The following is a 20,547-nucleotide window of genomic DNA, read 5'->3' on the forward strand; positions in this document are numbered from 1 at the left end:
TCTAAACTAAGAAAAAATTTCCCTGAACATTTAGCACAATGGTGAACTAATACCACCTCTCCAAAACTAAATATCACTTGATAACATAACAACTAAAAATAAATATTTAAATAATATAATTTAAAAATACTTTACTCACCTCAATATTACAACTAAAAATAAAGTATTTAAATTATTGTAATTTTAAAAATTCTTCATTGAGCTCAATATTACTAAATATAACTTTAATTAGAAAAATATAACCAGTGATTATAGCAAATAAATTAATTGGTAAAGTGATTAAAATTTGAAGAAAAAAGATTGGTAACTTATTTGCAAGTCATTATAGCAAATAAGGAAATTAATTGGTAAAGTGTGATTAAAATGCGAAGAAAACAGATTCATAACTTGAAGAAGCAATGTGTCTCGAATCTATTTTTAACCACGTAAACTGTAAAATAAATTTTCCTTCTTTGTACTAAATTTATGCCTGATAAAAACTATATATTAATACTAATAAAATTTAATATAATAATAAATACAAGATATATACCATTTATCATATAAAAACAATCGTGATAAGTCGAACACCATAGGTAAAACATGATACTAAATTATCAGATCAACCGGAGTCCTGGACTCCGAATTTGGTTCGGAAGGCAACTCGTAGAACAAAGCAAGTGCCACTAGAAATTGTTAATTTGGTCAACAAGTTTTCACAGGGATTAATTTGGTCAACGGGTTTCCTATGGTTAATTGAAGCAGCACAGGTTGCATTGGTCACCGAATCCTGCTTCAAACCTAGCGAAGGCGCAGCCCATCTCAGTCGAGGGAGAGAAGGGAATAGAGGGCTCACCTGCGGCCCGTTTACCTCCATGAACTCGTTGTGGGTAGCGGAGCAGTGCGTTAAACTCCCTGAGGCAGCGACACAGTGTAACCATTCCTGAGACGGTTTGAAGACAGCGAGGGTAGTTCTGAACTTCCTGAAGCCCTGTCGCGGTCAGCGAGACTTACCACGAATCAGTTGTAGCCGCGAATTATTTGAGGAAGCACGGAACAATTTTTGAATCCCGACTGGTTACAAAGAATCTGAGTCCGCACAGCGCAAGTCAAGGCAGCCGAGGTCTCTAGTGAATATCAGTACCAGACTTGAAGGGTGATATAATCACAGAGAAAGACAACGACCAGTTTGCAAGCACGGGAAGGGCATTACGATAACAACTGAAGTAACAGTTCCTGTCTAAGCAGTTTACTTAAGTCACAGATAGTCTTGTAAATTGTTTAGTGGACAGACTGATTGAATAGGGTTTGATTACTGTTAAACTTCCACTGTTTGTAGTGAAGGATTGTCACTGTTGTGAAGGCTATATAACCAGGATTTTGGTGTAATAGCCCTAGAGCAAGCTGCTGAATTGGAATTAACTATGATTTATTGAAGTTTGCTAAAGTCTACTGTTGGCTATATGATTTATTCCCTTTATCTGTTTAACAATTGAAAGAAGGTTGTGTAAGCTAGTCAATTTATTTTGGGATTTTTACGCCGCAAGGCGTTCCCCTCTGAAATCAACTCCCCTCTTGTCTTACCTGTCTTATTATGATCCGTCTGATATAATGTTAGACGATTAAACTATTTACCACGGTTGATTAAAAATCTAGTTATAACTGAAACAATATGCATCTTGAAACCATATGAATAGCAAGAAGATGCCCGCGGCCAACCCAACTCTTTCCCTGCAATTCGATGCCCGTCCTCCAAAACCCAACGCTTTCCCTGCAATTCGATTTAGTGAAGGTGTTTTTTCTCACGGTTGTCTGGTAACTTATTTGAGACCATTTCGCTCAGGGTTTATATGTCTTTATTTTTCATTCTTTTATATTTAGATTCAAACCCTCATTCACAGGTTATAGTTGCAGGAGCATTCTTGGCCTCGTCTCCAACGGGTTACACTACTACTCGAAATCCAACTGGTTGCACTACTACTCGAAATCCATACACAAGTATCCACTCTCCATCTAGTCGATTAGGGTTTTCACTGTTGCCATTTTATTATTTTATTTTCGTAAGCATACTACTCATTTATGGAGTTTTTGTTCCCAGGTTCATGTTTCCCAGTGGGTTTCTTCCTGAGCGAATTATATATACTAGTTGGGTTCTGTTTTTTGTTCTTACTGTTCGCCGAATACTTGTCTTTAGGTCTTCATTGTTTATATACAGGTTGTCATTTTAATTCACTCTTGGCATTGTAGTGCTACAGGAACCTCATCAGGTTCAATCCTCATCCACTCTTGCTCGGATTGAATTTCAGGAAATTGACCTTCGCCTTCCCGTTTGGTTTCAAGTGTAGTTCTTTATTAGCTACCATCCTCAGCACAAGCATAAGCCCCTGTAACAATATTCAAAATGTGGCTAGAGTTGCTTTACAGTATATGTAGATGAGGGTATGCCCCCTTTGTCTGCTATGGCGGAGAGTTGGGCTCTTGCTATGAGTACATCTTTTCTTGCCAGACATACATTTTTGCATACCAGATAGCAATTAACATGGTATTTTTTTTAACTTGGATACATACATTTTTGCATACCAGATAGCAATTAACATGGTATTTTTTTTTTACTTGGATTACTGGGATTGTAGTTGAATAGATTTTCTTCAAGTTTGTTGTACGGACTGCTATTTTACCAACTTGTCTGATTTTGTTTGCATTTTATTTTTTATTTTTACTTTTTACTTCATTTTCATTTATTTGTGTTACCATAATTGACTTAGTCTTCGAAATCCCTGTCCTCATTATGAGCTTCTTGCATAGCTTACTTTTGAAGGGAATTTCCAAATGCAATGTTATGTTTGCAAAATAACTACGGTTTCAAGGTGGCCAAATTTTCCTTATGGCATGTTGCTAATTTTTATTCAATTTTGTGTCCAATTTGATGTCTCACTTGAATTTGGAGTCTTTTATTCTATTCATAAGGTATCTCTTCATCATTTTGATCTGATCTGGTTAGTTTTATAATACCCAGCAGCTAATTTGAACAGTATTTTTTATTAGCTAGCATCCTGAGCACAAGCATAAGCCCCTGTAGCAATATTGAAAATGTGGCTAGAGTTGCTTTACAGTATATGTAGATGAGGGTATGCCCCCTTTGTCTGCTATGGCAGAGAGTTGGGCTCTTGCTATGAGTACCTCATAAAACTCAGCCTCATATGTTAGTTGCAACGTCTTCTTTGGGGACAAGAACACAGGTCCTTGAGCTGCAGTCATGGTTTTAATACCAATCCAGCTTTTGACTTCTTCCTTGCTTGGTAGCAATTTACAGAAAACTCTGTACCCCAACATCCAGTATGTTCGAAACCTGTTCGGATCAGACACTGATGTATCCAGGGTTTTCAAATGGGCATCTCTGAAATTTTGGAAAAGAAATTGAAGCATTTGGCAAGTTTTGGCCTCCCAGAAGATGATGTCAAAGAGCTTGCTAGGAGGAACCCAATCATACTGGCTCTTTAAATGGATAAAGTGCAGAAAATCATGGACTATTTCGTACATACTGTAGGGCTTCCTGCAAAGTTTCTTTTAACACATTCTAAGCTCATGTTGTGTAGTTTAGAGTTTAGAATCAAGCCTCGTCACAGAGTTTTGAAATCTATTAGTGCAATGCAACCCTCGAAGCGTCTACCATGGAGAAAGCTGAAAGCACTTGGCACTAATAGTTTACAATCTTTGGTAGGGAACCAAAGACTACCCAGTCAACTTTTAGACAACTTATTGTTCGGTGTGATGCAATTGCAATGGATTTTGTGGTTCGCCCTCCATCAAAGATTGACCCAGATGAAATTAGAGCTCGTGCCAAACAACTGAAGCAAGATGAGAGGCTATGCTTATGGAGTTGCTAAATATAAACTTTTTAAATTTATATTTGTGTCTCTATGCAAAACTGGCTCACCATTTGCTAGTTCTTCTTTATATAACTTTTACCCAAATGTTAACTATTTAACTAACAAACAACCATATTGTGTTCAAAGCCTATCTTATTTTTTTGTTGTTGAAGCAAGTATGGATCCTTCTATATCATTGAGTCAAAAAATAGTGTACAGTAAATACAAACGTCCACCTGACGTCAAAGAAACTGAAAAGAAATAAAAGCTTAAGCCTCCAAGGGCTACACCGTACAGCTTACCTCTAAAAAATTCAAGCCTAAGAAATAACTAACATGACTCCAGACTAACCCTCGGAAAGCCTACAAACTTTCGCGCAGCCTCCCTCCGGTAAACCCAAACCCATAGATCCGACCCATCAAAACAAGAAGATTGACGGCTGAGGAGAAAGACGCCTAGCTAAAGAGCCCGAAGTTTAATTGTCCTGCCCCACCAATTTGCTCTGTCCCGGACAACCGTTGGTGCGCAACAACCGAATCCGATGGATGAGGAAGATTTCGCGTAGGACAAGGAGGATTGTTAATCTGCGATGGAGGGCGGTTTTTAGAACCCTCACCTTGCCATGTGTCGCAGGATGAATGGGATCGCTGCGAAAGCGCCAAAACCATTAGCACTTTGAGGGCAACGCGATCAGTCGAAAACCGTCTGGGAGGTTGTTTTGCAATCTGGATCCCGAATTTTGAAAGCCCCAGTTATCGAATGACTTGGTTCCTCTTGCAAATGCAAAACTTCCTTTCCTTGGTTGGGATATTGTAAGGGTGAGAGTGTTCCATCGAGCAAAGACTTATGGGAATTATCTAAGATCTTCATCATGCTTGTACCTTGAGTCTGGGTAACCAGACCTGGTTCTCTTCTCTTCAGCAAAATTTGCCCAAAATGAAGACACATCTAGGAGAAATCAAATCGAACTAGTCTCCATGGTTGAGTCTAAATAGATCCCTATCTTCTTCCGCCTGTTCGCAGCATAGAGCTCTCAGTCTGCTTGGTCTCAACTCTTGCCACTTCATCGACACATTATTCTCTGTGCAGCTGACTCCTTGGTTGGCCAAAAGATCCGCTAGCTTATTTGCCTTTCTGCGAACATGGTGGAAACTGATAGTGCGCAGGCCCTGAAGATGGCTTTGAATTCTTTGGAAAACCTGAATTAGTTTCCAATGCTTAGAGACTTTATCCGGCGCAGTTCCATTATGAATTTTTTGCACTGAGTTGATAATTAACTCCGAATCTGCCTCTATCATGATGTTTAGACAGTTGTCCTGCTTCAGTAAATCCAGGCATTGTTCCATAGCCATTAGTTCAGCCATGTTATTGGTGGCTGTACCTAGGTGGCAATGGAAGATAAAAACGATACTTCCCTCTGCATTTTTGAGGACACCTCCATACCCTGCTGTTCTCGGGTTCCCTTTTGAGGCCCCATCAATGTTGTATTTTAAATAGCCCTTCGGAGGAGGATGCCAAAATTCCTTCTCCGTGTCCGACGAGATGATCTTCCTGTCAAGGCCTAGGAGGGTGAGCCCCTGCATCCCCAGCTGCCTGAGAATATTTAAATCTACTTCTGAGGGGGGGTTTTTAGGGAAGTTACGAACAGTGGTTCTCACAGTCTCCTTGAGCTGTTTCAGGATTATCTCCAGCAGGTGTTGAGGGGGCTTTTTTTCCTCCTTGAAAATTCTTTTGTTCCTCTCCTTCCACACGTTCCATATGATGAAGCTTGGTGTAAGAGCCCATGCTGAGTTAAGAATTTCATTATCCGAAATTTTTTTCCTCCAGTTGATGAGGGTACTAATGATGCTGCCTCTGTCTCTATCAGATTGTTGAAAGATAGTAGCAAAAAAGTCCCATAACCAGGATGTGAAAATGCAGTTGTTGAGTAAATGTTCCAAGGTTTCTTCTTGAGCTTCACAGAGTAGGCATCTTGAAGGCCCCTGAACACCTCTCTTCCTTATGTTATCCCAAGTCAGAATTTTCTTGTGATAAACAACCCACATGAAAAGTTTGATTTTCATCCATCCTTGATGCCTCCAAAGGTTTTGCCAGATTTTGTCCGGAATCAGGGGATCCAGCTCAAGGAGAATGCTTTTTGCTTCCTTAAGATTAAAGGTGCCCTCTTTGTTATTTCCCCATCTCAGTTGGTCTTGTCCCTCTGCCACTAAGATCTTCCTTTGTTCTACTGTTTTCCTGAGCTCCTCTGCTTTAGTTTTGAGGAGATTGTTATTTCTGCAATCTATGTTTCTCCAGATTCTCCACTTATCCATAAGATGAGAATGTATCCAGAAATCCTTAACCTTTATTAAACCTCGGGAATCTGACTCCTGTTTAAGATCAAGGAAGTCTTCTTTTACCATAATTGGTTCTTGTTGCCACTTATCTTCCCAGAAAAGAGCAAGATTTCCTTCTCTGATTTTCCAGAAGCTATTCTCTTGTACTATTCTTCTATTCTCCCAGGCTTTGTTCCAAATATAAGAACCCTTTATATCTCCTGACATTCTTATAAGATCACTGTTCTGCCAAGAATTTATTTTTCTTTCCAGATTTTTGCTCATTGAGTCTCTGGATGCTGGACCCAGTGCCACCAAAGTTTGGCCCCTAGAGCCTTACTAAGAATTTCTTGATCATACAAACCTAGCTCTCCATGATTTTTGGGCCTACAAATTTTATCCCAAGACACCAAGGCCCATTTCCTCTTAGTCTCCTCCCTACTCCAAAGGAAGTTTCTTTGAATATCTCTAAATTGTTGAAGGACCCCTTTTGGAGCTGGGAGGGTTGATAACATGAAAATAGGGATAGCTTGAAGCACTGCTTTTGTAAGAACTAACCTGCCAGCAAGGTTTAAAGATCTGATGGTCCATTTACTGACTTTGTCCTGCAACTTGTTGATTAAAGGTTCCCATATACTTTTGAGAATTGGTTTTGCAGTTAGAGGGACTCCTAAATATTTTGAAGGAAGGGAATCCCTTTGAAAGCCAAGAATTCTGGAAATGTTTTTTTAAATGGCAATATTGGTATTGAAGAAGAAGATTTTTGATTTGGAGAGATTAACTTCCATACCTGAAGCCGAGGCAAAAAGATTCAGAATTTTTTTTGTAATTTGAAGCTTCTTGGATTGCGGGGAGTCCCTGTAGCATGGTATCATCTACAAATTGTTGGTGAGTTAGGGCCTACTCATTATCAGTAAGCTGCAGACCTTTAATCTTTCCTGAGGATTTTGCCTGCTTTATAGCTCTCCCCAGTCCTTCCATCATGATGATAAAAAGAAAGGGGGAGAGCAGGTCACCCTGTCTGAGGCCTCTTGAGGGACTGAAAATCTCTGAGGGAGAGCCATTGACCAATATAGAAAAACTAGAGGAGGTCACCAGTGCCATTACCCATCTGACCCAGATGTGATCAAATCCAAATGCAATCAGCATTTTCTTAAGGTAGACCCAATTTACCTTGTCATAAGCTTTGGCAATATCTAATTGCATGATCATACCCGCCTGCTTCTTTCTAGTTAAAGAGTGCACCACTTCTTGCGCTTGAATGATGTTATCTAGAATTTGTCTGCCTTCCACATAACCTGATTGCTCCCTTGATACCAGGACCGGAAGCAAAGGTTTGAGTCTGTTAGCCACAACCTTGGATATAATCTTATAGATTACGTTGCATAGGGCTATGGGTCTGTATTTATCCGGTGTCTGAGCAATCTCCTGTTTGGGGATCAGGGCGATGAAGGATGTATTGAGGGCTTTCAGAATGGTTTTGTTTGACCTGGAATCCTCCACAACATTCAAAATGTCCTGCTTAACAATATTCTAGCAAGCTTTGAAAAAGTCCACATTGAAACCGTCCGGGCCTCGTGCTTTGCCATTTTGCATGTCTTTGAATACATCACTTAGCTCCCCTTCCGTTACTGGTCTATTAAGGTTGAAGTTGTCCTCTCTAGATACCAGTTTTGGTACATTACTAGTTATTTCCTTGATGGATTGCTCTCTATTTGAATTGTTCTCCTGTGTTATACCTTGGAAGTGGTGGACTAACACAGCTTCTATAGCTTTATGGGATATCTGCAGTTCCCCTGGGCCTGCTTCATTCTTGATCGAAGAGATGCTGTTGTGAGCTCTATTCGCCATGGTGGTTTTATGAAAAAACTTAGTGTTGCATTCTCTTTCTTTTAGCCATTGAACTCTGGACTTTTGTCTCCAAAATATTTCCTCTTGTTTACATAGATTCTCCCATTCTTGATAATGTTTATCCGCTTGCTCACTGATATCTTTATCAAAGCCTTCCTTGATTAGAGCTTGGTTGAGAACCTGCATTTTGTTTTCAACTACTCTCTTTTCTTCAAAAATATTACCAAAATCCTTCTTGTTCCATTCCTTAAGCCGGAATTTGATGTGCTTTAGTCTTTTGTGAAGAAGATACATTCTGGTCCCCTGAATCTGCAAGTCCTCTGACCACCATTTCTCAATGTTGCTTGAGAAGTCTGGGTGTGACAGCCAGATATTTTCAAATCTGAAAGGTTTGTTTCTAGGAGTGCCTATACCCTTGATTTCCAATTGAATTGGCCAATGGTCTGAGCCTCCAAAGGGAAGAACTCGCGCTGTTACCTCTTTACCATTCAGCATAAGATTCTCAGAGATGAAGAATCTGTCTAGCTTTGAGGCAACAAGGGCATCTCCTCCCCTCCTGTTATTCCAAGTAAAGAGGCCAGTATTCCAATTAGTGTCAACAAGATTTATGTTGTCAGAAAAGGTTTGGAAAGCCATGGAGTCTTTACTTAGAGATCTTGTTCCTCCTTTTTTCTCTGAAATGGATTTAATCATGTTGAAATCCCCTCCCATGATCCAGGGTATATCTGCATGTCTGTTCCTGAGATCCACCAGGGTATCTAGAAACTTAAGTTTGTCATCTATTCTCTAAGGACCATAAACATTTGTGACCAGAAAGGTGTCCCTTTCTCCTATCGGTTGAATAACAATTGATAAGTAATTTCTGGAAGCCTCAGCTTCTAGAATGCCAATTTTGTGGGGATTCCATAGAGTGAGTATGCCCCCTGCTGTATTCTCTGCTTTTACTTCTAGAAACTCATAGCTGCTGAGCCATTTGCTGTGGACTTGTTTTACGTTTTGAATGGAACATTTTGTTTCTTGGATGAACATTATATCTGACGTTTCTTGTTTCATTCTGTTACTAAGCATTCTCTGCTTTCTTTTACTCCCTAGACCTCTAATATTCCAATATGTCAACTTCATTATAAAAGATTTGTGGAGGAGTAGCTGGCTAGATCATTCATCTTACCTGAATCAATCATCAGCTTTCCACACTCCATCAAGAGTTCATTCTGCTTTTTCCTCCCTCTTTTCTTGCCTGGGTTTCTAGTAGCTAGTCCCAACATAATTTTCATCGTTTTCACTCGTCGGTTGTCCTGCTTATCTATGTTGTTCCCTCGCTCTAACTTCCCAGCTTGCGTTTTCCATAGAAACAGCTGTTGTATTCTGCTTAGTTCTTCTTGGGGTAGTGAATCGACTCCCCCTGTAGTACCCTGCCTCAAGAATCCTTCTAGGTCTAGGTTTTCTTTGTCAAGAATTTCTTGTAGTTCATGGTCCTCTGGGTCCGTGTCATTCTGGGTCATTTCCTGATCCATTTCTTGTTCAACATCGCTCATAGTGGCTTCTTTCTGGTACTCAATATTTTGTAGAAAAGATTACTAAAGAAGATCAAGGAAGGGAGTTCTGTAGAAAAGGAGAAGGAAAAAATGAAAAACCTGGTACAAACACAAAATATTGTTCAAAGCCTATCTTAACTCAAGTGACAAAAAGATAATTAAATGACATGTCAACTAAAAATGCAATAGGCGAGCACTATGACCTTTGCTTTAGGTTTAAGTTTCCCAACATGTAACCAACTAATAACATTCATATTTAATAGAATATCTAATAACCCTTACGATTTGCAACTAACATTATGGTGTCTACTCAGCAATTAGGGTGCCCGACATATATAGATTTCTGGATTACCAAGACTGTAGTTAAATTCTCGTTGATAATATCTGAAAGCTTGTGGTAGTGTAATGTTTTTCCACCATGCCTAGAAGACAATTTTACTTAACTGTTTCTTCCCCATGATGGTCTAACTGGACCGTAATCCTTTTGCATCTTTGATTTTTAGTCGTTGCAACTTCCCTCCCAACACTGCACATGTGTCTTGCATTGATTCAAGCTGCAATGTTCTTTGATCTTTCCTCAGCAATTATAAGGCCAGACGTCTAGGGCCTCTTCTCAGCAATTAGCGTACCAGACAGATATCTTTTCTTGCCAGACAGACATTTTTCCATACCAGATAGCAATTACCATGGTATTGTTTTTTTTACTTGGATTACTGGGATTGTAGTTGAATACATTTTCTTCAAGTTTGTTGTACGAACTACTATTTTACCAACTTGTCTGATTTTGTTTGCATTATATTTTATATTTTATATTTTTACTTCATTTTAATTTATTTGTGTTACCATCATTGACTTAGTCTTTGGAATCCCTGTCCTCATTATGAGCTTGCTGCATAGCTTACCTTTGAAGGGAATTTCCAAATGCAATGTTATGTTTGAAAAATAACTACGGTTTCAAGGTGGCCAAATTTTCCTTATGACATGTTGCTAATTTTTATTCAATTTTGTGTCCAATTTGATGTCTCACTTGAATTTGGATTCTTTTATTCTATTCATAAGGCATCTCTTCATCAGTTTGATCTGATATTATAAACTATTTAACTAACAACCAACCATATTTTGTTCAAAGCCTATCTTAACACAAGTGACAAAAAGATAATGAAATGACATGTCAACTAAAACTGCAATAGCCCAATGTAACCATTTAACTAACAACCGACCATATTTTGTTCAAAGCCTTTCTTAACTGAATTGAAAAAAAGATAATGAAATGACATGTCAACTAGAACTGCAATAGCCCAATTTTCAGCGAGCACTATGACCTTTGCTTCAGGTTTAAGTTTCCCAACATGTAACGAACTAATAACATTCATATTTAATAGAATATCTAATAACCCTTACAATTTGCAACTAACATTATGGTGTCTACTCAACAATTAGGGTGCCCGACATATATAGGTTTTTGGATTACCAAGACTGTTGTTAAATTCTCGTTGCTAATATCTGAAAGCTTGTGGTAGTGTAATGTTTTTCCACCATGCCTAGAAGGCAATTTTACTTAACTGTTTCTTCCCTATGATGGTATAACTGTACCGTAATCCTTTTGCATCTTTCATTTTTAGTCGTTGCAACTTCCCTCCCAACGCTGCACATTTGTCTTGCATTGATTCAAGCTGCAATGTTCTTTGACTTTTCCTCAGCAATTACAAGGTCAGACGTCTAGGGCCTCTTCTCAGCAATTAGCGTACCAGACAGACATCTTTTCTTGCCAGACAGACATTTTTGCATACCAGATCGCAATTACCATAGCATTGTTTTTTTTACTTGGATTACTGGGATTGTAGTTGAATAGATTTTCTTCAAGTTTGTTGTACGAACTACTATTTTACCAACTTGTCTGATTTTGTTTGCATTATATTTTATATTTTATATTTTTACTTCATTTTAATTTATTTGTGTTACCATCATTGACTTAGTCTTCGGAATCCCTGTCCTCATTATGAGCTTGCTGCATAGCTTACTTTTGAAGGGAATTTCCAAATGCAATGTTATGTTTGAAAAATAACTACGGTTTCAAGGTGGCCAAATTTTCCTTTTGACATGTTGCTAATTTTTATTCAATTTTGTGTCCAATTTGATGTCTCACTTGAATTTGGATTCTTTATTCTATTCCTAAGGTATCTCTTCATCAGTTTGATCTGATATTGTTAGTTTTATAATAGCCATCAACTAATTTGAACAATATTTTAGATGCAAGAACTAGAAACTGAACTAGATACAGCGGTCAAGCTTTAAGATTTTGATCAAAACAAGATTCAAGCAATCCTGCTATCAATTTTTTTTGTAAAAATAATAGCCAGATTCTAGCGATTTTTGACCTTCCTGGCAAATTTGACGTCTCTGTAAACAATGCCCCCATTAATTAATTATAAAGCACAAGGAAAAATTCCCTTCTTCCTGTTCGTTCCTCAACACAAATCCTGCACACCTTAGACCAATTGGGCCTCTCTTTTGTGCAGCTGTACCAACTATACAGGTTGAACTGCCTCCTTGCGTAAGGTATCTCTGCCTCCTTAAGTGATGCACTCTCCTGACCTCAAACGCTGATATGGAACTATTTTATTGAGCTTAAAAACACACAAATTATGTCTAGTGAATAATCACATGTATCACCAAGTCTGCGCCCTTCTCTATATAGAATCCGACTGCTCTTCAATTCAAGTGAACTAGCTCCTTAAACCCAAGTCAAACTATTTCACCGAACTCAAGTCTAACTAGCATTTTGAACTCAAGCGAATTGGCCTCTTGAACTCCAGTCAAACTACCTAACTGAACTAAAGTCGAACTGAGATAAAATCTCAATGCATGATGAGTTTGATTTGTTGTTTTTAACTAAAGTAAAATTAGAGAATTTTTCTAAGTCAACTCTAAGAGAAAGTAAGACTGCGCCTTCTAACTAGCATCTTGAACTCAAGCGAATTGGCCTCTTGAACTCGAGTCAAACTATCTAACTGAACTAAAGTCGAACTGAGATAAAATCTCAATGCATGCTGAGTTTGATTTGCTGTTTTTAACTAAAGTAAAATTAGAGAATTTTCCTAAGTCAACTCTCAATGCATGCTGTGTTTGATTTGCTGTTTTTAACTAAAGTAAAATTAGAGAATTTTCCTAAGTCAACTCTAAGAGAAAGTAAGACTGCGCCTTACCTTCATATGCCGGTTCTTCTACCAAATTTATTTCACTTCTAAATTTAGAAGAACCTTTCCTCCTCTAACTTCAATTAACAATTTTCTCTTCTACTTCTACTTGGGATATTTCTGCTTATTTTCAGGCCTTTACAAAGGCAAAGTCCTTAAATTAATGCCACCATTTCTGTTGCATTGTGGGTTGTAAAGTGCAGAAAATCATGGACTATTTTGTACATACTATAGGGCTTCCTGCAAAGTTTCTTTTAACACATTCCAAGCTCATGTTGTGTAGTTTAGAGTTTAGAATCAAGCCTCGTCACAAAGTTTTGAAATCTATTAGTGCAATGCAACCCTCGAAGCATCTACCATGGAGAAAGTTGAAAGCGCTTGGCACTAATAGTTACAATCTTTGGTAGGGAACCAAAGACTGCTCAGTCAGCTTTTATACAACTTATTGGTGGCTCTCTCAAATGTATTTTAAATATCACCCTATGAATTTGTCACCAATTGAAATGTAATAGTGACTGCATGACATTTAATTAGTGTGGTTGATGCAGGGTTGGTGGAAAACATAACCAACATAGCCAGAAAAGGCAGTTCTCTCAAATGTACTTTAAATATCACCCTATGAAGTTGTCACCAATTAAAATATAATACTGACTACATGACTTTTAATTAGTGTGGTTGATGCAGGGTAAGTTACTTTACCAATCGACTCTTCAACTGGATGAGAGTCAATGTTAATCAGAGATGTCAACATTCTTATCATGGATGCCAAAGCTGATATCAACTCTCCACGAAGTTGTTCATTTCTAGTCCTAGGTAGGCACCAAGGTAAACTAGACTATGAAAACCATGCCTATGGGGCCATCCATCACTAGTGGAGAGTCTTACCCACACGTAGAAATTTCTCTCCCTATGTTAACTATGCCCTGCAAAATCCCTCTATGGCTGATCCACCCTTGCAAATCGCACTTATTTTCATCTAAGGGCAAATCATATTGCCTTGGCTGTACATTGGACATATTTGGTTTTTCTATGAGGCCATCCATCACTAGTGGAGAGTCTTACCCACACCTAGAAATTTCTCTCTCTATGGTAAATATGCCCTGCAAAATCCCTCTATGGCTGATCCACCCTTGCAAATCACACTTATTTTCATCTAAGGGAAAATCATATTGCCTTGGTTATACATTGGACATATTTGGTTTTTCTATGAGAGCCATGCATGTTTTCTTCTATTTGTCCTAATTATACAAAAACCCATGTTTGAGCTACAAATTTTACAACAAATTTGGATTTAGTGCGATTAAAAAACAATCAATGGGAAAAATTGATCATATTGTCGAGTCATCAATGTCTATAATTGTCAAAATTGAAGATATATGCTTGGAATATCCCCAAAATTTACCATAAAATCTTTGAAATATGCACGTCAAGGAGCTTCCCTGTCACTAGTTATTTTGAGTGGAGCTTCAACCAATCTTGCACCCTTGCAAGGAATGTTCAGTTCGATTTTGGATGAAAGTAGTCATGTTATTCCAGAGAAGCATGTTGTGGATATTGCTAAAGCAAAAATTACAATGGTTGGATTACAAGATGTTTCAAAACCTTGAATTTTACCTTTGCGATGTCTTTAGTTTTGTAATGTCGTCTAAAAGTATAATGAAGGAAAGTATCCCTCATTCTTCTTTTATTGGGCACTCCACAGATCAACATGGATTAGAAGCCACCTCTTAAACAACAGTCTACTGAATTAATATTGAATGTGCAGGAAAGAGCAATTGATGCTTGTAGACATGCTATGCAGATAGCGAAAATGAGCATGGAAACAAACATTGGAGATATTGACAAAACTGGTTGATTGGTAGAGTAACCTGTAATGCTTGAAAAATCAGCTCAGCTTACTTCGGAGGCCACCTATTATTGGAATCTTAATGACTTAGCATTTGTTATGTAAAAATATAAACGATATTTTTTAGATACATTGCAAGTTGCAGCAACATTAATGGCTTTCGATCTCAAATTCTCTATCTACTATTGCTTGGCAGCAATCTAGAGAAAACTCTGTACCTCAACATCCAGTATGTGCGAAACCTGTTCGGATCAGACACTGATGTATCCAGGGTAATGTTAGTGTTTTCTCTTTAAGGATCAGACGCTGATGTATCCAGGGTAATGTTAGTGTTTTCTCTTTATTTTCTATTTTTGAAAGGCATTTTGTTTATTCATTTTTTTCTTCAATGATTCTTTATATGTCACAATTCTTCTCAAATTTATGCCTTACGGCGTTTCCTTTGCAACATCTGGTGCAATTGCTAGTTTTAACCCTAAGGGCAAAATTTCCCTAGGAACTTTACACTTGGACTAGTTCGGCAGGCATGTGAGAACTAATACAATTGACTTTTGCTCCATTGCAGCAATTTCTAGCATTTTTTCAGAAGTCATGCATATTTTCCGAATTTTTGAATGTGTATTTAAACAAATGTTGAACTTTTCTCAAAATACGTAGCTTGTGTTTAGATAAACCTATTTTCAATCCAGACAGAATTCAGCGTGTAGCAAATGGTGTTTTGATGCATTTTACGTCTCTGCAGGTTTCCCCCAGAAACACACAGTGGCGATCATTTTTCTGGTTACTTAGGAATAAAATTCAGGTCAATTGGGTTCATTCATTTGATTTCGTGGCCGTTTTAAACCCTATGCATTTGAGCTTAAAGGCTTCCTTATTGTCTCGGAAATGAAGAGAAAAGCTGAGTCAAGGCACCTACAACGTTCTGCTGTGAGGGGAGGAGGTCTTCGTAACGTCTCAAAAAAATCACATCCGTTGGAGTTTCCTCCAGCTAATGGTATTGTGTTCTGTCACTATGTAATATATATCTCTAGTAAAATATAGTTATGTTAAAAATCACGTTCAATCTTCTCTGTAGCTTCTAATATTCCGTCTATTTATGGAAGAGGGTTCTTGTCTAACTCGTACATTGTTTGTCTCTGCAGAACCTTTAGATGATAGTTCAGAGGAGAGTGAAGTTGACACAGATGAAGAAAAACAGAGAGACCGTTCTATGTATCATACCTTATTATCATCTTTAAAATCAAGTTGTGGATCTTTTGCCCATGTTTATGATAAGAGGTAAGTTTCCAGGGTTTAGGGTGTAGAGTTTAAGGGGTGCTTGGCATATTCATTGTTTAATAGAATGGATTGTTAGCCTGATACACAAAGGGCTTATTTTGCTTTCAATCATACAGTCTAGTTCGAATAATATTATTCGAAAATGAGGACAAGTGCCTTAAAATGTTGTAATCTGTAGTGTTTTGCTTGTTTTTTTCTGGCTGGCAGTAGGCTTTAAAGTTCATTTTGTTTCTTCTCTTTCATCTTTTCTTTTTTTGCTATTGAAATGCATTTTGTTTAGATGAGGGACGATAAAATTGCATATTGTGTCCATCAACAACCTCTGCTTCAGTGTAGGCCTTTATGAAATAGGGCATGCCCACTATGATTGAAAGTCATTGCTGTTGTAAGTGCCCCCACTATTGCAGCCTGATTGACACAGTTAATGTTAATTGACAAGCCAGGGACCAGCTTACCAACTATAGTCAATCCAAATTTTCTCTTGCTTTAGTAAACAGAATAAGATATATCACTTTAGATGTCACGTGTGGACTAATTTTAGTCTTTCAGTATAAAACAAACACTGGCATCCAACTCCCATATTGTCTGTTACTTAACATTTGCAAGTAGAAACAGCTTTATGTCTTATCTCTTTTATAAATTTTTATTCTTGATATTTCTTTGTTTGTGAATGTTTAGTAATGTTCTAGCTGATATCTGGTTTGAGGCATTTGTTTAGTTAGACATGGTAAATACTCTAAAATTATGAAATATTATAGTTAGTACATGAACATAAAAGCTACAAATAGCCGGAAATGTAACTTCACACTGTTAAATGCAGGCAGAGAGAACAGGAAGGTGTCAGTAGTGCAGAAGAAGATGAGCAAGACACTGAACTTGAGTCTGAAAGTGATGTTTCAGGTGATGCCGAAGTGGAAGAAGTTGGTAAGGAATGTTTCTATTTTAGAAGAGACGTGTTTCCATTCAATGAATTGTGTCATTTGGGTGTTCTGCTTGTTACTTGTTATGTAAAAAATAGTTAATTTTAGGTTTATAATTTAATTTAGGTTTAGTTAGGCGAAAGGGCACGATCATAAGATCATGCCCTTTCCCAAAGGGTGTCCATGGCGGTATTTAAGCCAGGAGCCCCATTGTAATCAGACATCATCTGTCATTTTTCATATCTTTTAATAAATATTTATATATCTATTCTGCGTTCTAGCATTTTCTGTACCATCTGGTATCAGAGCCACCACTGCGCTACATCCATCCGCTGCTCAAACTATCGCACCATTCTTCCGCCCTCACTCTGCCACCACCGTCATCCATCAACCGTAATCCGTTTCTCACTGCCACCGTCATCCGTCAACCGTAATCCGTTTCTCACTGCCACCGTCATCTGTCAACCATAATCCGTTCTCCAAACCGCACTGCCACCTCCATTCCATCACGACGGGGACGAAGGACTCGGTAATTCTGTGCGGCCTGCTGTATTCCGACTTCAACGTGCTGCCAGGTCTGGTTACGGTAAACATTCGATTTTTTTTGGAACGGTTCAAAAGTTAATATATATAAAAAGACGGTTCAAGAGATCTGAAACGGGTCAAGAGATCTGAAACGTTATAACACGTGATTTAGTTATATATATATATATCATATTTTAATTATATATATTATATATATAATTTAATTAAGAGTTATATAATTTATAACTTTAAAATTTTATATATATATATATATATAATAATTAATAATTATAAATTATAATTATTATAATTTATAATTAAAAAAAAAAATATTAATTAAATTAAATTATTAAATTAATTTAATTTAATTTAAAATATATATAATAATTAATTAAATTAATTTAATTTAATTATTTAACAAAAAAAAAAAAGGGGAAGGAAAAATATTTTAGCTGGCAAATAAATACACGCCTCCGCAGACCCGCTCAATGTCGACAATGACCATGGCGGATTTCCAGAAAAGGTTGTTGGATGCAGAGCAAAAGATAAATAACAACCACGACGAGGTCAGTAAGAGATTAAATGACGTCGAGAGCAAGCTTGGGGAGCAAGCAGACAAAATCAAAAATCTTGAAGATACGACAAATCGAATAGAGATAAAGATGGAAAGTCAACATGTCCAAACAGGAGTAAACTTCAGAGAAGTCTTAACAATGCTGAAAAGTCTGTGTAAAAAGTCGAATTGTACACCCGAAGAGCTATTAAAAGAAGGTGAAGAGAATCAAGAACACATCTCGTCAGAGTCAACTAAGTCCACAGACTCTCATGACAAGGTTGAATCCCCAAAAAAATCAGCGACACACCACCAAGAAGCAAGTAACACTGCCTTTACAAACAAGCAACTTTGGGATACCCTTACTAATCAACACCCTCTTTTTGCTCAACCATTAGCCACATACCAGAAGAGGGTAAAGGTTGAGATGCCTAAATTCGATGGGAACGAAAAAAACAATGTGGCATGGATAAATAAAGCAGAAGAATACTTTGAGATATATGACATCATTGACGATGACGAAAAGCTCAGACATGCATCCATGAAAATGGAGGGAGAAGCATATAACTGGTATATGTGGTGGAAAAAGACAACACACGTCATTAGCCGGAGGAGATTTAAAGATGCATTCTTCAAAAGATTCCAAGGTGTGAAGGAAGAAGAGTTCTTTTCAAAACTCATCAAATTACGACAAAAAGGAAGTGTGGATGAATACACTCAAGAATGGGAGACCTTAGTAACTCGAGTGCCGGGGTTATCGGAATCTCGTTTAATTCAGTCATACATCTCGGGACTTAAAACCCATTTACAAGTAGAACTTGAGATGCATGACATTTCATCAATAGAAGTAGCAAGACGAAAAGCAAAAACAGCCGAAAAGAAATTCGAACAAATATTTTGGTCAAAGGCCGAAAAAACATATGCAAGGCGAAGAACACCTCAGTATGCAGACGCAAAAAATACAAGATATGTTCCACCACATCGTCGTGAAGATGAAAAATCTAATTTGGAAGCGCAAAGGATAAAGGAGGGTAAATGCAAGCGTTGTGGTGAAAAGTGGGATCCCAAACATAGGTGTGTTAAAGGAAAGGAACCAAAGAACCTATATAATTGTGAGGCAACCAATGATTCAAACAGTGAAGAGTCTGATATTGAAGAAACAGAAGATGCCCCAGAATTCTCACCAGAACTAGATGATGAAAGTATGCCGCAAGTGTCATTATCAGCTATGACAGGTATATCACAACCTCAGACTCTAAAATTAAAAGGACACATAAAGAAGAACAATGTGGTGGTTCTCATTGACTCTGGTAGCACACACAATTTTTTGGATGCAACCATGGCCAAGAGACTCAATATTTTTTCATTCCCTTTACCAAACATGAAGGTAATGGTAGCAGACGGTAAGAGGATTGAAAAAGTGGGGAAATGTCATAAGGTTAAATTGCAAATTCAAGACTTCGGTTTAGAATCTTCGTTTTTCACAGTACCATTAGGAGGAGTAGATGTAGTCTTAGGTGTCCAGTGGTTACGAACCTTAGGTACTTATGCCACTAACCACCAAGTACAATTTATAAAATTCAAATGGGGAGGTCAAAAGTACAAATTACATGGGTTCCAAGCACCAGAAAATCAAATATCTTCGTCATCTCAGATGATGAAGATGATTCGAAGAGGAGCACCTGCTTATGTAGTACAATGTCATCAGTTAGAAATATTATCTGCAAATATGACCAGTGAAGAGTCACCAGAGATACAAGAACTAATTAAGAAACATGAAGAAGTATTTCAAGATCTACCTCTAAAGATGCCGCCTAATAGGGAAATTGAGCATACAATAGAAGTCAAGGCAGGATCAGACCCGGTTAACATCAAGCCATACCGATATCCACATCACCAAAAAACAGAAATCGAGAGATTAATCCAAGACTTCTTAAGGTGTGGAATCATCTCGAAAAGTAAAAGTCCTTACGCTGCTCCAGTGGTGTTGGTAAGGAAGAAAGATGGGTCATTCAGGCTATGTATTGACTATAGGGGATTAAACAAAATAACAATTAAAAATAAGTTTCCAATCCCCTTTATCGACGAAATGTTGGATGAGTTACATGGCGCAAGGTATTTCTCAAAATTGGATCTAAGATCAGGTTACTATCAAATTAGAATAAGATTAGAAGACATACCAAAAACCGCATTCCGAACACACGAAGGTCATTATGAATTTAAAGTAATGCCATTTGGATTAACCAATGCACCAACAACGTTTCAAGCAACTATGAATGAATTATTTCGCCCACACCTCAGAAAGTTTGTATTAGTATTCTTTGATGATATTCTAATTTACAGTAAAACTTGGAAGGAGCACTTGCAACATTTGGATAAGGTTCTTACACTACTTAAAGAACACCAATTTTACGCAAAAAAGTCCAAATGTACCTTTGGAAAGGAAGAAGTAGAATACCTTGGACACATTATATCCCATGAAGGTGTAAAGGTGGACCCTAACAAAATCAAAGCCATAAAAGAATGGACCAAACCCGTTAATATATCCAAGCTAAGAGGGTTCTTAGGTTTGACACTATATTACCGAAGGTTTATTAAAAACTATGCACATATAACTGCACCTCTAACAAATCTTTTAAAGAAGAATTCATTTCTATGGGATGAGGAAGCAGGAAGGTG

At 37.7% G+C, this 20,547-nt stretch overlaps 1 protein-coding gene across 4 annotated transcripts in view; it reads left to right on the forward strand.

The window, feature by feature from the left end:
* Positions 1 to 562: 562 nt before the first annotated feature.
* The window catches only part of LOC149155848 (protein NUCLEOLAR FACTOR 1-like), a 305,921-nt gene continuing 285,936 nt past the window's right edge, over positions 563 to 20,547 (forward strand). For 3 of the 4 annotated variants that reach the window (XM_089446064.1, XM_089446066.1, XM_089446067.1), the window contains exons 1-4: positions 563 to 1,205; positions 15,335 to 15,586; positions 15,735 to 15,870; positions 16,691 to 16,794. In XM_089446064.1, the coding sequence (XP_089302190.1) occupies positions 15,478 to 15,586; positions 15,735 to 15,870; positions 16,691 to 16,794 (349 nt within the window). In that variant the 5' untranslated portion in view covers positions 563 to 1,205; positions 15,335 to 15,477. Of the gene's footprint in view, positions 1,206 to 14,788; positions 14,913 to 15,334; positions 15,587 to 15,734; positions 15,871 to 16,690; positions 16,795 to 20,547 lie in introns of all 4 variants that reach the window. The other variant, XM_089446065.1, reaches the window with a different exon arrangement.

Source organism: Pinus tabuliformis, chromosome 9, assembly GCF_031772625.1.
Source record: "Pinus tabuliformis cultivar Carrire ecotype Pingquan chromosome 9, CPIR1, whole genome shotgun sequence".
Taxonomy (NCBI): domain Eukaryota; kingdom Viridiplantae; phylum Streptophyta; class Pinopsida; order Pinales; family Pinaceae; genus Pinus; species Pinus tabuliformis.